Source organism: Lepidochelys kempii, chromosome 9, assembly GCF_965140285.1.
Source record: "Lepidochelys kempii isolate rLepKem1 chromosome 9, rLepKem1.hap1, whole genome shotgun sequence".
NCBI lineage: Eukaryota > Metazoa > Chordata > Testudines > Cheloniidae > Lepidochelys > Lepidochelys kempii.
The window spans coordinates 16,366,714-16,381,945 of NC_136388.1; the positions used below are offsets into that span (position 1 = coordinate 16,366,714).

At 43.3% G+C, this 15,232-nt stretch overlaps 1 protein-coding gene across 14 annotated transcripts in view; it reads left to right on the top strand.

Moving 5' to 3' along the window:
- The window catches only part of TNIK (TRAF2 and NCK interacting kinase), a 308,730-nt gene that overhangs the window by 260,075 nt on the left and 33,423 nt on the right, over window positions 1–15,232 (top strand). For 11 of the 14 annotated variants that reach the window (XM_073359382.1, XM_073359394.1, XM_073359393.1 and 8 more), the window contains 3 exons: window positions 5,408–5,571; window positions 7,911–8,008; window positions 8,706–8,729. In XM_073359382.1, the coding sequence (XP_073215483.1) occupies window positions 5,408–5,571; window positions 7,911–8,008; window positions 8,706–8,729 (286 nt within the window). The remainder of the gene's footprint in view (window positions 1–5,407; window positions 5,572–7,910; window positions 8,009–8,705; window positions 8,730–15,232) is intronic. The other 3 variants (XM_073359386.1, XM_073359388.1, XM_073359391.1) reach the window with 1 other exon arrangement.

Consider the following 15,232-nt stretch of genomic DNA (forward strand, 5'->3'; position numbering starts at 1 on the left):
CTGATCCTCACTATAACCTCTTCTCCCTTTCCCCTTGTGCACCAGGACAGCACATTATAGGATCTAGCCCTGAGCTTTTTAAAACAAGAGAAAATGCAACAGGTTCAGTCATAGCAGAAGCAAAAGAATGAGCTTAGACAGGTGAGATCTTGTCTTTGATTTGCAGATTGTGATAGTATGATGGGCAGAACTCCAGATCTCTTCAAATGAAATGCCAGTTTAAATCTCAGGATAAATATCTGTATTCCATATATCTTTGTATTATGGAAATGTTTCATGTTTTCTTTATCTTGTCCTCTTAGGATGAGGTATAAGGCTTCAAACTAGATGTTCCTAGGTAGGATATTCTCAGCCAAATTACCAATAGGTCATGACTTTCAGCATAAGCTTTTCTTCCCAGCCAGTCTGATTCACTCTGCAGCAGCACTGCATGCTGTATAGCAGGCTCAGTGTAAGGTGGGTGCTAGGGTAGCCAAAGAAATATGTATTGCCAAATTGTTTTAGAAAAAATTCTTTGTTATGAGCAGAAAGGCCATTTACCTCTGGGTGTCACTGGGTGGACTGGGCTTTTTAAGAAGGAAGTGCTCCATCCCTTCCGGGCCTGTTCAAGAGCCTCAGTAGGGGATTGATAGAGACAGAAGTTCCCTGTAAAGAGCCAGAGGGGAACAGGAAGCAGGAAGAAGCAGCTGTGGCAAAGAAGATCTGTAACAAGCAGGAAGCTCCTGCCAGAGACCCTGCCTGGGAGAAGGGTTGGAGCCAGGAAGCCAGAGCTGGGAAGCCAAAGCCAGAAAGCTGAGCTCCCACTAGGAAGGACAGGGAGTAGCAGCTTCATGGGGAACAGATTGAGACAGAAGACAAGCTTTGAGTGTGGTAGAAGATGCCAGAACTGAGTATGAACTTATGATGTGGTGATGGACTTCATTTTGGGACTCTGAGGACTGTGTTTGAACTGTTTCTGGTATGAAACCAGCCCCAGGCATGGGTGGTGGTGGTAGCCAGGAGAAAGACCGTGTGGAGTTCTTAAGGGACCCTGGAGAGGGAAAAGAGAGGTAGGGTGCCATAGAGCCACCTCTGACCTTCAGGGGGTGCTCAGAAGGTGGCCAACCCTGCTACAGTTTGCTTTTAGTCACCTCCATTACCCACAGCCAAAGCATCCTCAGTTTCCCAAAACAGAATCTCTCGCTATTATTTAACTAGGCCCTAAAGGAAATTTTTTTAGAAGCAAGGAATATTCCAGTACATAGTCATGACACGAAGAAGAGCCAGCACTTAGAATAACAATGATACCATTGGACTGTTTGACTAAAGTAAGGGTATCCAGTTTTTCTATCGGACTCAACGACCTGACCGCAGTTGGTATAGATCAGGTATCTAAAAGTCAAATCACCACGAGGGCTGCATGAGGACTAGTACATTGGCCTGAGGGCTGCATCACTGACAACTACCCCGCTGCCCCTGGCCCTGGCCCTGCCCTTCCCACCTTTCCCACCCCCATTCCAACCCCTTTTCCAAAGTCCCCGCCCCAACTCTGCTCCCATTCCAATCCCATCCCCAAAGTCCCAACCCCAACTCCACCCCTTCCTGGCCCTATTCCAACCCCTTCCCCAAATCCCTGCCCCTGCCCCGCCTCTTCTCTGCTTCCTCCCCTGAGCGTGCGGCTTCCTGCTCCTCCCCACTCCCTCCTGGAAAGCGCTAAGCGCCGCCAAACAGCTGTTTGGTGGCAGGAAGTGTCTCAAGGTAGGCAGAGGAGCGGGGATGTGGCGCACTGGGCGGGGAGGAGGGGCAGCGGGTGAGGGGAGCTTGGCAGCTGCAGGAAATAACTGGGAGAGAGGTGGTGGGGGCGTGGGGAGCTTGGCGGGCTGCAGCAAATATCTCCACAGGCCGCCATGTGTTTGAGACCCCTGGTATAGATAAATGTGCTGTTGCTAAAGTTTTAAAAGAAGTTTCATCAACTAACCAGATAACATCTGAGCCAAGACAACACCAGCTATACTGCATAATGTAGAATTCCACAACTGTTCAACTGCAGTTACAATAATGCCAAAAAGTATATTAAATTAACCATTCAATCCAGCAATAACATTTTTGTATCTTCTCTTCTTGTTCTTTCATTCCCCACTGCTTTTCTGGATTCCTTCCAGCTTTGTATAAACTCTAATTTTGTATTCAATATTATTTTAACTGTTATTCTATTGTAACCTATATGGTGCATTTCCATCATAGGATTTCCAACTTTCTACTCATACAAAACCAAACACCCTTGCCCTGCCCCTACCCCACCCCTTCTCTGAGGCCCTGCCCCCCACTCACTCCATTCCCCCCCGTTACTCACTCTCCCCACCCTTACTCGCTCATTTCCACACCCTCACTCACTCGCTGGCTCAGGGGTTTGGGATGTGGGAGGGGGTGAGGGCTCCAGATGGGGGTGCGAGCTCTGGGGTGCAGCCAGAAATGAGGAGTTTGGGATATGGGAGGGGTCTCTGGGCTTAAGCAGGGGGTTGGGATGAGGGAGGGGGTAAGGGCCCTGGCTGTGGGGTGCAGGCTCTGGGGTGAGACCAGGGATGAGGGGTTTGGGGTTCAGGAGGGGGCTTCAGGCTGGGGAGTGGAGCCAAGGGGTTCAGAGTACGGGAAGGGGCTCCAGGCTGGGGTAGGGGGTTGGGGTGCAGGGGGGGGTTAGGCCTCTGGCTGGGGTGAAGACTCTGGGGTGGGGTTGGGGATGAGGGGTTTGGGGCATAGGACAGCGCTTCAGGCTTGGACTGAGGAGTTTGAAGGGCAGGAGGAGGATGGGAGTTGGGACACGGTGGGAGGGTCTAGGGGTGCAGGCTCCAGACGGCGCTTACCTCAAGAAGCTCCCAGAAGCAGCAGCATGTGCCCCCTCTGGCTCCTACATGGAGGCACAGCCAGGCATCTCTGCATGCTGCCCCGTGGGCCGGTGCCGCCCCCTCAGCTCCCATTGGCCGTGGTTTCCAGCCAATGGGAGGTGCAGAACTGGCAGTTGGGGTGGGGGGTTCCGCACCTGTGCCTAGGAGCCGGAGGAGGGGACATGCCGCCACTTCCAGTAGTCGCGTGGAGCCACGGCATGCAGGGAGCCTGCCTTAGCCTCGCTGAACCACCAACCGGACTTTTAACGGCCTGGTCAGCTGTGCTGACCGGAGCCATCAGGATCCCTTTTCAACCGGGCATTCCAGTCAAAAACCAGACACCTGGCAACCCTATGCACAGAAAGCTACTGTCATTCTGCACAAGCATGTTAATATTGCTGTTATCTTCTTAATAACTTCCTATGCAAAATCAAGGTACACTGGACAGTAATTCTACATAATATACATCCAAGACAAAGTCCAAATGAAACTGATCCTGCCAAGAAATCATTTATGGCAATGGGACTTTGCACAATAAATGCAATTTGTGCTGTTTTGACCCCTCGCTAAATTATTCAGGATCACGTATATCTCATGTGTTATGATGCTTATGCTGTGCATTTGATTCCAGATTACATATTATATAATGCAGAAGTATTGCACATGTTGTTGTCAGTACTCAGTCCTACTTGAACTGCATGTAACAAGCTTCCACTCATTTACAGAAAGACTTTGAATAATAAAATCAGTTAGCAGAAACATTGTGTGAAAAGGTATTGTACTATGCTGCATGAACATATTTTCTGTTGCCATTTAAGTGCCAAGGATTAATTCCATAAAGATACGTGAAACCCTGAGAAATGTTGGTTGCATCTGTAAATCAAAACCACTTTTTTTTTCTAATTTAAAACTCTGCATGTGTTTGAAAGAAACAGTGAGATAGAAAAAGAGAAATGATAAAGCTGGCAACTTATGTGTCAGGTTTCAGCCTCTTGCCATTTGAAATGGCTGAGATATGAGACCATGAAGATCTGGGAATGTTGATGCCCAGCAAATATACTTTGCAGTCACGTTGCAGATTTTAGCAAGGGAACAAATATTACAGAAAAATAGCTAATCTGCAAGCCCCTACTTTTCAAAACAGAATATTTTTAAACATTTAAAATTAAGTAACTTTTAAATTGCAGTTTTTGATTTTGTTCGGTTTTTGGAGTTAAGGTCAGTTGGTATACATTTTGCATAGCCCCATTGACTTCAGTGGCTGAATGGTGATGATATCAGGGTTAGCTCTGCCATACCTGGATTTTCTAGGGCAAAAAATTTCTAAAGCCAGTAAAATGTTTGTTGGGGCTGTGAGGACGTGACCAATTCCAGTTTGCCTAGCATAGCAAAAGCTTCTGTCTGGCCCTGGCTACTGTGTCAGCTAGTTGTCTTTTAGTTTCTGGAAACTACTAGTTAATGATACCAGGAAGCATTTGCAAAAGCACCTAAACTGCTTTTCAAATGTGCCTAAAGTCAGTTGGATCTTGTCTTCACTAGGAAAAAAGGTGTATTCTCAACTCAAGTTAGCTAACACAAGGTAACTAACTTGAGGTGAAATCCTAGTGAAGACAAAACAGTTGTCAGTTTTCATTCATGATCGCAGGTTGAGTTAAAGGTTGTGGGGGAGCAGAGCATTTGCCTTGATCTGCTCATTAAAAGTACAAACTGCCTTGTCTTCACTTGGATTTTACCTCGTGTTAGTTACCACATGTTAGCTAATTCGAATTAAGACCACACCCTTTGTCCTAATGCAGATGCATCCTTAGTGGTTTACCAGACTAAGTCTCAGGGCTTGTCTTCACTACTGGGGTAAGTCAAGCTAAGTTACGCTACCAGGTTTCAGAGTAGCAGCTGTGTTAGTCTGTATCTGCAAAAAGAAAAGGAGTACTTGTGGCACCTTAGGGACTAACAAATTTATTTGAACATAAGCTTTCATGAGCTACGGCTCACTTAGCTGGAGTCGACGTAGCTTAGGTCGACTTACTGCAGTGTCTTCACTGCGCTGCATTGACAGGAGACGCTCTCCAGTCAATTTACCTTAATCTTCTCGGGGAACCGGAGTGCTGGAGTCAACCGGAGAGCGCTCTGCCATCGATTTAGTGGATCTTCACTAGACCCGCTATATCGACACCTGCTGCATCGATGGCCGCAGCGTTGATCTCCTGGGTAGTGAAGACAAGCCCTCACTGTCTTGCAATGGAATGTAAGCTCCTGAGTCACGTAGGCCCTTTTGAAAAGTCACTTGGATGAAAATTTTACCCAGAATGCTTAGGCTCTGAAATGCACAGAATTATACAGTACTAAACTTTCCACAGTCGTTTTGTCATCTTGTATTGCATGTCGCCATGGTAGATCTGACCCTCTCATGTCAACTTTGAAAGGACCTGCTGCTTCAATAACACTAACCTGTTATATTGCTTCCAACTGAATGAAGACTTTCTCCCAACTCTCCAGAACAGTTACACCTTCTAACTGCAGTTTTCCTTCATTCTGGTGTGCAACAGTAACCCTGACCTGAGGAGAACTGAGCCCGTCATTGAGAGTCCCCTACAGAGGACCAGTAGTGGCAGCTCCTCCAGTTCCAGCACCCCGAGCTCGCAGCCTAGTTCCCAGGGAGGCTCCCAGCCTGGTTCCCAAGCTGGCTCCAGTGAACGTAATAGAGTCAGAGGTGAGATGACTTCTTTTTTAAGCTTTAGGCCCTGATCCTGTAACCTTTCTCCACTCTTTTGGCAAGTCACTTTACCTCCCCTGGATCTGATCTGATCTCATGTGTGTGAAAAGCTGATTTAAATAGATCCACTGAAGCCATGGAGTTGCACCTGATTTTAGACAACTGTTTTTTTCCGAGATTAGGCTCCTCTCCTACACCTCGGTTTCTTCCCTTCTAACATGGAAATGATACTTACTCACCTTTTCACAGTGCTTTCAGATTGTCTGCTGAAGTGGCTATGTTTGTACAGAACTTTATTTATTGTCCAAAACCCTCATAGACCTGACTTAGCATTTTACAAGTAAAGTGACTACAAGTTTTGGTCCAATATTCTGTATGTATGTAGTTGTAAGATCATCCTATAGAAAGAAATAGGGATTTTGTTGTAGTGAAATATAATGAATTCCTCATTCATTTTTTTTTTCTTCTCTAATCCAAATTCAGCTTTTTTTTGGTGTTTTACTTCATTTGTGTGCAGTGAGCATTCCAGGGCATAGAGAAGTGAATTAGCTCCAAAGCCATTTCTTCTAAAAGTCTTTCAGAACAGAACCATGTTTACACTGGGTTTACATTCCTGGCTGATTTGTTTCCTGTCATCTTATAGTTGTTGAAAATCTTCTTTTTTCCCCATCTAATCGCAGTAGGAGTTGCCAAAGCACATCCAGCCAGTTTATCTATATTTCTCTCACAGCCCTGGAGTATAAATCCACAGACTAAAGCACATTAAAACAAGTGCTGCACCCATGCTTTGAATTTTTTATGACTTGACTGTAAGTTTATGCAATATGTTTGTAGCCAAGTTGGTCCAAGGATATGAGAGAGACAAGGTGTGTGAGTTAATATGTCTTTTATTGGACCAATTTCTGTTGGTGAGAAGGACAAGCTTTTGAGCTTAGCTGAAGAAGAACTCTGTGTAAGCTCAAAACCTTGTCTCTCTCCCCAGCAGAAGTTGATCCAGTAAAAGACGTTACCTCACCCCCACCTTGACTGTAAGTTGGCATGTCTCTTGTTAAAATAATCACTCCTCTAGGTAGTCAATAAAAGTAATTTATCGTCAATTGTTCTGTTTTTGGTTTTTAGTTAATGAGAAATTCTGCGAGTAATAATGTCCTTGCTATATCAGATAACACAGTGCTTCCAATTTATCATATGCCCAGCTCCTCTGCAGAGTGAATGTTGCTTTAATAGAAAAAGGACAAGAATGTTGAGAGTGCCATATATGGGGATTAGGTTTAGTTATAAATGCTCTTGCTACACTGAGAGAGGACAATGCAATAGAGCTATATCGTGGAGAGCCCGTTTCAAGTAAACTGCATGGCAACAGGCTTTACAGAGTCACATAATACAATTACAAATTAAATAAAGTGATGGCTGAGGGAGAGAGGATTTGAGCTGTTTTCAGCCAAGCGGTAGATGAAGTAGAGAGAAACAAGAAAGGATTTTCCAAACAAGAGGCAACAGATGCTGTAGGAGTGAAAACCATGGCAAGATAGTTTGGCGTGACAATGCTAGACTACATAGAGTTGTGATCAAATCACAGCTCTGGGAGATCCTTTTCTGACTTTGCCACAGTCTCACTCTCTGGCCTTGGGCAAGTCACTCAGGGCCAGGCTGTCCATGACGCTTATGTAAGGGTACTGCAAGAGCCAGGGACCACCTCAGTCTGAGCTCAGGAGCCCAGGTACTGCTCTCTCTCTCTCTCTGTATCCCAGAAGTTGCAAGTCACCACTGAAGGAGACTGTCCATGGGCTGTCCCCATTCTTTACGGGCTCCCTACCACAGGAAGGTGCAGCTTGCTTGCTCTTTCTCTCTCTTCACCAGGGAGCTCAGGTGGGATTGTGCCTCAGCCCAATCCTTTCCCACGCTCTTGCTGCAGCTGGACATTTCTGTATCACTCCACACAGGGCTCTGCCAGTGTGGAACAACCTTACTCTCTGTAAAGTGAGAACACCGTTTGCCTACCTCTGGATTAGTGGTTGTGAGGCGTAACTCACTAAAGTGAGTGAGGCACTTTAAGATCTGAGATAGAAGGGGCTCTAGAAGTGCCACGTGCTGTTTGATGGTTTGTTTCTTAGACAAGCAGAGGGATCAGACAGGGAAGCAGAGAGACTGTGACTGGATTATGTGTTTTTAAAAACATGGAGGATCATTTTGAACTGGATCCTGAAATGAATGAGGAGCTACTAGGTTTCTCAGAGGTGCCATTGTGCACGGGTGCGCAACATCATTCTGCGTATCCTACTGGCTGGTGAAAGTCTTTGATCTCCCACTAACAACGGTGATTTGTTTTTGCCCAGGAAATGCCAAACCTGAAGGGTCACCTGTGCTCCCTCATGAGCCATCTAAGATGAAACAGGAGGACAGCAGGGATGTGACACGACCAAGCCGACCTGCTGTGAGTCTTAAATTATGCGTTGGTAGAATTTGCCATGTTTTCATTAATGGCAATCACGCAGCCTTAGGAACCCATAGAAAGAGGCAAATGCAGTCCCATCGCCAGTTCTGAGGCTCTAAATCTGCAGTATAGCAATAGTCCGTGGGATATATTAATGCACAGAGATTGCATGATTTACAATGGCCCCAGGCAAGAGAAGAACTTCAGCACAGCTTAATTTTACGCTTTGATGGATTGGGGCCAGGGTTTGTATATAGCACACTTTCACATTGTGTTATCGTAGGATGATTTTTAGAGCAACCTTGCAGAGGGGGGTGTGCTGCGTTCAAAGGCTTGCTACCCAGCCGTTGCTAGTCACCCCAGTTTAAGAAAAAACTGGGAGTAATTTCTGTGCCCTTTTATTTTATTACTTTTTTGGCAAAGGCCCATGAAAAACCCTTCCAAAGTCTCTGGTTTAATGTTATGTCTGATGTTTGTATTTTAAAACTGCAGAGTGCGTTGGGCTCAATAACCAAATGGATTTCCACTGTTCTCTCCTTTAATGTGTATTAATGTTTTGTTGATGTTGTTTTTCTTTACACTTCACAGCGTTGCGCTAACAATTCTAATTTTATTTCTAACCTGCTTGCCCTTCCTCTGGCTTTTTCCTGTCCCGATCTGTTTCCTCTGACGCTGATTAATCTTCCCTTACTCCCAGAGCTATAAGAAAGCTATAGATGAGGTTAGTGATATCTTTTCTTAGTTGGTCATGCCTTTGCAAGGTTGACTAGATAGAGCTTAATATCAAACCATGTTTTCCTGGTGCTTACATTCAAAAAGGTGGCAATGCTAGCATGGTTCAGATTTCAGATCTGGAAGATTGTATTTAGATACAGTGAGCTAATCTAAGGGGGGGAAATTGATCTGTTAATACATTTTGCTCAGTATATTTGGCTTCACAAAATTCATTTGCAGACCAACTGCACAGAGGCCAAACCAAGAACTACTGTACTATGAACCTTCATGAGCAGAGCAAATCACTTTATCAGTGTTCTGTGGATTTTATAGGGAATAAACTGAGACTGGAACTTTCTTACCCTGACAAAGGCTGTCTCAATGGATTGCAGCAAAGTCCAGATTCTGCTCTGTTACACCCGATCTGACCCCTTTGGTTTCAATGGGAAGCACAAATTTAACTAAGAGCAGAATTATCTGCTTTTCAAATGAAGCCATGTCCTAATAACAATCATTCTTGTTGACAGCATGTGTCAGGGCTGATGCTCTGAGATTGCATTGCTCTGGCTATTGCACGATAACTTTAGGGAGCTGGTTAATCACAGGTGAAATATTAGTTTATAATACTTCGAGCCAGATTCTCAGCTGGTACAAATTAGCATTGTAGTTAGCAGAGCTGTGCTGATTGACACCAGCTAAGAATACCTATACCTTTTAAGGCCTTGTGTATACTTGGGGTTTGCACTGATGAATGGCAGAACCCTAAATGCAGACAAGGAAAGCAATGACTTACACTACTTGAGCTTGCCCTGCTTCGGGAAAGCACAACTGGTCCAAATCACTGTTTTTCTTGCCTATGTGTGGGCTTTACACAAGTGAAGCCTGTACCAATTGCAGCTATACCATTGGCTGGAATTGGGTCTAATCCCAAATATAGACAAAGTCCCAAATTAGCACTTAAGGGGAGAAAACAGGGCCAAATTACAATGTCTTTGCTCAAGTTGAGTAGTACCTTACTCTGCTGGTACTCCCCATTGAGTTCTATGGGACTGTAAACAGAGCAAAGCTGCTACTCAAATGTCTCCGCATTTCACCCCTTTTAATAGCAGTTCAGAGAACCTCATTTTAGAACATAAGAATGGCCATACTGGTTGAGACCAATGGTCCATCTAACTCAGTATCCCGTCTTTTCCCATGAGGAGATATTTTTGTTTTACAAATATCAAGGTTAAAAAAAAAATCAATGTTTATAATGTGAATTTGGTGGTGACGTGTTAAAACACACTTGCTGAATGGAAAACCATTTGTGTTTTATTGATAGTGTAAACTCACCTGGGTTCATTTTAGGACCAAAAAAACTGGTACTTCCACTTCTTTGGAAAACGGTTAGTAGGCATGGAGCTCAGATATTTCAGAAGTGACGGTGGAATATGGAGTCCTTTGCCCCCAAGCAATGATTTGATTGGCTTTGTCTGATTCTGAGTGAAGAAGACTTCACTAAACATTGCCACAATTTGTTGGCAGCCTGAATGGTAAGAGCAAGGATTCAATGGATGTGGATTCTGCGATACTCTCTTGCAGTCCCTAGAGGAGCTCCATGCAGAATAAGAAAAGGAGTACTTGTGGCACCTTAGAGACTAACCAATTTATTTGAGCATAAGCTTTCGTGAGCTACAGCTCACTTCATCGGATGCATACTGTGGAAACTGCAGAAGACATTATATACACAGAGACCATGAAACAATACCTCCTCCCACCCCACTCTCCTGCTGGTAATAGCTTATCTAAAGTGATCACTCTCCTTACAATGAGTATGATAATCAAGTTGGGCCATTTCCAGCACAAATCCAGGTTTTCTCACCCTCCATCCCCCCTCCACCCCACAAACTCACTCTCCTGCTGGTAATAGCCCATCCAAGGTGACCACTCTCTTTACAATGTGTATGATAATCAAGGTGGGCCATTTCCAGCACAAATCCAGGTTTTCTCACCCCCCGCCCTTTTTTCCAAAAACCACACACACAAATGCACTCTCCTGCTGGTAATAGCTTATCCAAAGTGACCACTCTCCTTACAATGTGTATGAAAATCAAGGTGGGCCATTTCCAGCACAAATCCGGGTTTTCTCACATACCCCCCCAAAACACACACACACAAACTCACTCTCCTGCTGGTAATAGCTTATCCAAAGTGACCACTCTCCCTACAATGTGCATGATAATCACGGTGGGCCATTTCCAGCTCAAATCCAGGTTGTCTCACCCCCCACCCCCATACACACACAAACTCACTCTCCTGCTGGTAATAGTTCATCCAAAGTGACCACTCTCCCTACAATGTGCATGATAATCAAAGTGGGCCATTTCCAGCACAAATCCAGGTTTTCTCACCACCACCACCCCCCGCCAAACTCCTGGCAGCAGGAGAGTGAGGTGGGGGGGGGGGGCTGAGAAAACCTGGATTTGTGCTGGAAATGGCCCACCTTGATTATCATGCACATTGTAGGGAGAGTGGTCACTTTGGATGAACTATTACTAGCAGGAGAGTGAGTTTGTGTGTGTATGGGGGTGGGGGGTGAGACAACCTGGATTTGAGCTGGAAATCACTTTAGATAAGCTATTACCAGCAGGACAGTGGGGTGGGAATAGGTATTGTTTCATATTCTCTGTGTATATATAAAGCCTGCTGCAGTTTCCACGATATGCATCTGAGGAAGTGAGCTGTAGCTCACGAAAGCTTATGCTCTAATAAATTGGTTAGTCTCTAAGGTGCCACAAGTCCTCCTTTTCTTTTTGCGAATACAGACTAACACGGCTGTTACTCTGAAACCTGTAAAGAGAGTGTTCACTTTGGATGGGCTATTACCAGCAGGAGAGTGAGTTTGTGGTGGGGGCGGGGGAGGCGGAGGGTGAGAAAATCTGGATTTGTGCTGGAAATGGCCCAACTTGATTATCATACTCATTGTAAGGAGAGTGATCACTTTAGATAAGCTATTACCAGCAGGAGAGTGGGGTAGGAGGAGGTATTGTTTCATGGTCTCTGTGTATATAATGTCTTCTGCAGTTTCCACGGTATGCATCCGATGAAGTGAGCTGTAGCTCATGAAAGCTTATGCTCAAATAAATTGGTTCGTCTCTAAGGTGCCACAAGTCCTCCTTTTCTTTTTGCGAATACAGACTAACATGGCTGTTACTCTGAAACATGCAGAATAAGGTTAGAGTACATAAGTGGGCAGTATAGGTTGAAGCTTGCACAGTCATTGTCCCTGCTGTGGCTAATGAAATCTCATCTGCTAGGGCAGTCATGGTAGCACCTTTTTTGACATACAGATGTCACTTAATGCACTTGTATTTATGATGCCACAAAATATTTCTAGCTAATACATCAGAGTAGGAGTGAATTTATACTAAATAGAAATGCTAATAAAGGGCCAAACCCTGCCATGTGCTGAGCAGTTCTCTTGTGAGCGCCTAAGTGCACTCAACTCTCCTTCACTTTGGTGGGAGTTGAAGGCTCTCAGCACCCTGCAGGATTAGGCCCAAAGTTATGCAATGTTGTCAGGCAAATGCAGCAAACCTTCAGAGCTGGTTTGCGAGGTGGCTGCTTCTTGCCAGGTTCTGCACGTGGATTTCACTAATATAGCTGATGAGATCTGGGTTCACCTGAGCTGTGTCTGTCTTCACATTTAATGACAGATTTTATGTTGGCTTCCAAACCTATCCACCACTTTACCAGTAACCACAGTGCAATTGCATTCAGATAACTGGGTTGAATCTAGAAGGCTCAAACCTAGTGTTGCTACAATGAGTGTTGATTGGCAGTGCCAGTCTTACTGCCCATCCATATTTTTAAACACAGAAATTAAGTTATATGAATTTTACAGTTCTTACCATATGTAAATATTATTCAAACAGATTTGTACATCTAACAATGCTGAAGTCTTAAATATATACACGGAAAAGACTGTATTGTCAGTAGTACATTTCTGATCTAGTATTTATGAAATGTCTTACAAATATTTGAACATGCACTAACTTCTGTTGTTAACTGCACTGATAACTTGCATTTCTACGTACAGTGGTAAGTGACCCCTTTCTAAAATGATTTACTATAAAAAGTAGAAGAAATAAGAGAAAATAGCTAGCTAGTTCTCTTGGACTTGAACATGAGCAATGCATTTTGTTTAATGAGAGAGCTTGCTAATGAAAACACTTAAATCAATATCCAGATAGGGGCAACATTATTGTAAAACTCAAGTTAAATGAGCTTTGTGATTCTGGAAACTGAACTGACCTGTTTCCAGAAAATATTAAATCTAAAGAAGTCTTTGCAATTAAGAGTAATTTAACTGATTGATAGTGCTATCTCATATGTTATGTCATCTTCAGTAATAACATTTCAAACATATATTTGGTGCTAAAGAGCACTTCCTTTCTAGCTGTTGGATTGAGGGGGTTTTGGTCTAAGATTGAGGCGATGAATCAGTAAAACCCTACAAAGTGATTATCTAGAGAAAATGATAGCATCAGAGAATTAACCACCCCACGGCAGAGCTTACACTGGAAAATATTGATTATCTCATGGTATTGTCTGATGCTGTGAGTATTATTGCCACTATAATTTTAAAATTATATATTAAAAACTAATTAAGCTGGTATTAAACAATACTTGTTAACTATCTGTTGATGATGACTATAGCAGACTGATAATATATTTATGTTAATCAACTCTGTGTCTGGCTGAAGGATTGTAACACTCCCAGACTTTTCTGACATTGAGAGATGTTACATGCTTGTTTTCTAAGTACCAGATTCTGTCACTATTACTTTGAGGTTGTACCTTACTCTGGGAGCAACCTGATTAATTTAAATGGAACTACTTGTAGAATAAATTACTTTTCAGTGTCTTTAAGAATGGTTGGGTGGCCCTAAGAAACCAGAGTTCCATGCTCAGATTTAAATCTCTTGGTTGCTACAGTTTGTGAGCAGAGATAATGCGGATGCAGTTTAATATGCACAGTTATCTTGGCTTGGAAATTGCAGGTGTGAAAATGGAGACCAGTTTTTCACAATCTGGTCCCTTGATACTTGGAAATAATTGGTGCTAGTCCTAAAATGTAGGGAGAAAAGAGGTGCTGTTTTGCAGTTTTCTTTTATACTGCTTAAGAAATTTGGGGGGAAATCTGACCAGTTTGATGAAAAGTGATTACTTAATGAATAGGTTTTTGACTATAGACTGAAAACATCTTTAGATAGTTCAAATCTTCATTTAATCTTATTTCATCAGTTTAGGAAAACCAACCAAACAAGCCATAGAAGCTGCTTGATTGATTAGTCATCATGATTATGGATTTGACTATATTGCAGTCACCAAGTTATTGGCATTGGAAATAAACTCTTAAATACCATATTCTCTCTTTAGTCATAATAAAGATCCTTTCTTAAAGGGACGAGCAACATTCTGTCTTTGTGAGAAATGTAGCATATCTGAGGCAGTGTTGCCTAATGGATAGAACACTAGACTGGAATTCAGGAGACCTTGGTTCTATTCCCAACTCTGCCACTAGCCTGCTGGGTAACCTTGGGCAAGTCACTTTCCCACTCTGTGCCTCAGTTTCCCTATCTTTAAAATGGGGATAATGACTCACCTCCTTTGTAAAGTGCTTGGAGATCTATAAATGAAAAAGCACTATAGAAAAGCAAGGTATTATTTCCTATAAAACAGAACCTGAATTTTAATTTTATTTTTATTTTACTTTACTGACATTTATGGGACCTGGTCAAAGCCCACTGAACTCAGTGAGTCTTTCCAATGACTTTAATGGGCTTAGAATATGGCCCTCTATTTTCAGTCATGAACCCCTAACCATGCTCTTTAATATGGAATACGTTCTTATCTGTTTCTCAAAGCATGGATGAAATGATTTATGTCAATATTACACTGATGTAAAAAATGAGCCTCAAGTTTCTTCTGTGGCCATGTTGCTCATGCTTAGAGTGATGGCTGGGCACAGAAAAGTGTGAGAGAGGAAAAAGTCCTTCCCAGAAGTGGATGTCTTTCTGCCACAGAAATCAGAAGTGTATCTACAGGGACTGCCAAAATCTAAACTTGGTTACACTGACCTCAAATGAATTTGGTATGGTTGCATGGGAGTAAATCAAACGGGTTATAGCTGCTAGTCAATAGGGTGTAACTGGGAGCAGCATGTAGGCATGTCTCCATACTAAATCATTGCATTGAGATAAAGACTACTGACCTAAAACCATGATATTAATAAAAATCCCCTCGGAAGTGTGAAACAGTCATGCTGTTTCTTTTTTTCCCCTTCAGATGATTGACAGTTTCTGATGGTTTCTCACTGCAACAGACACCAATTAGGTCTGACTTTAGGGCAAATTTAAATGTCAATAAAGCATTTTATTTGATCTGTGTGGAATTAGGGATGAAAGATTACTTATTTCACTTAACGCTGTGAGGGCTTCATTTTGAGTTTCTAATCCGAATGATGCC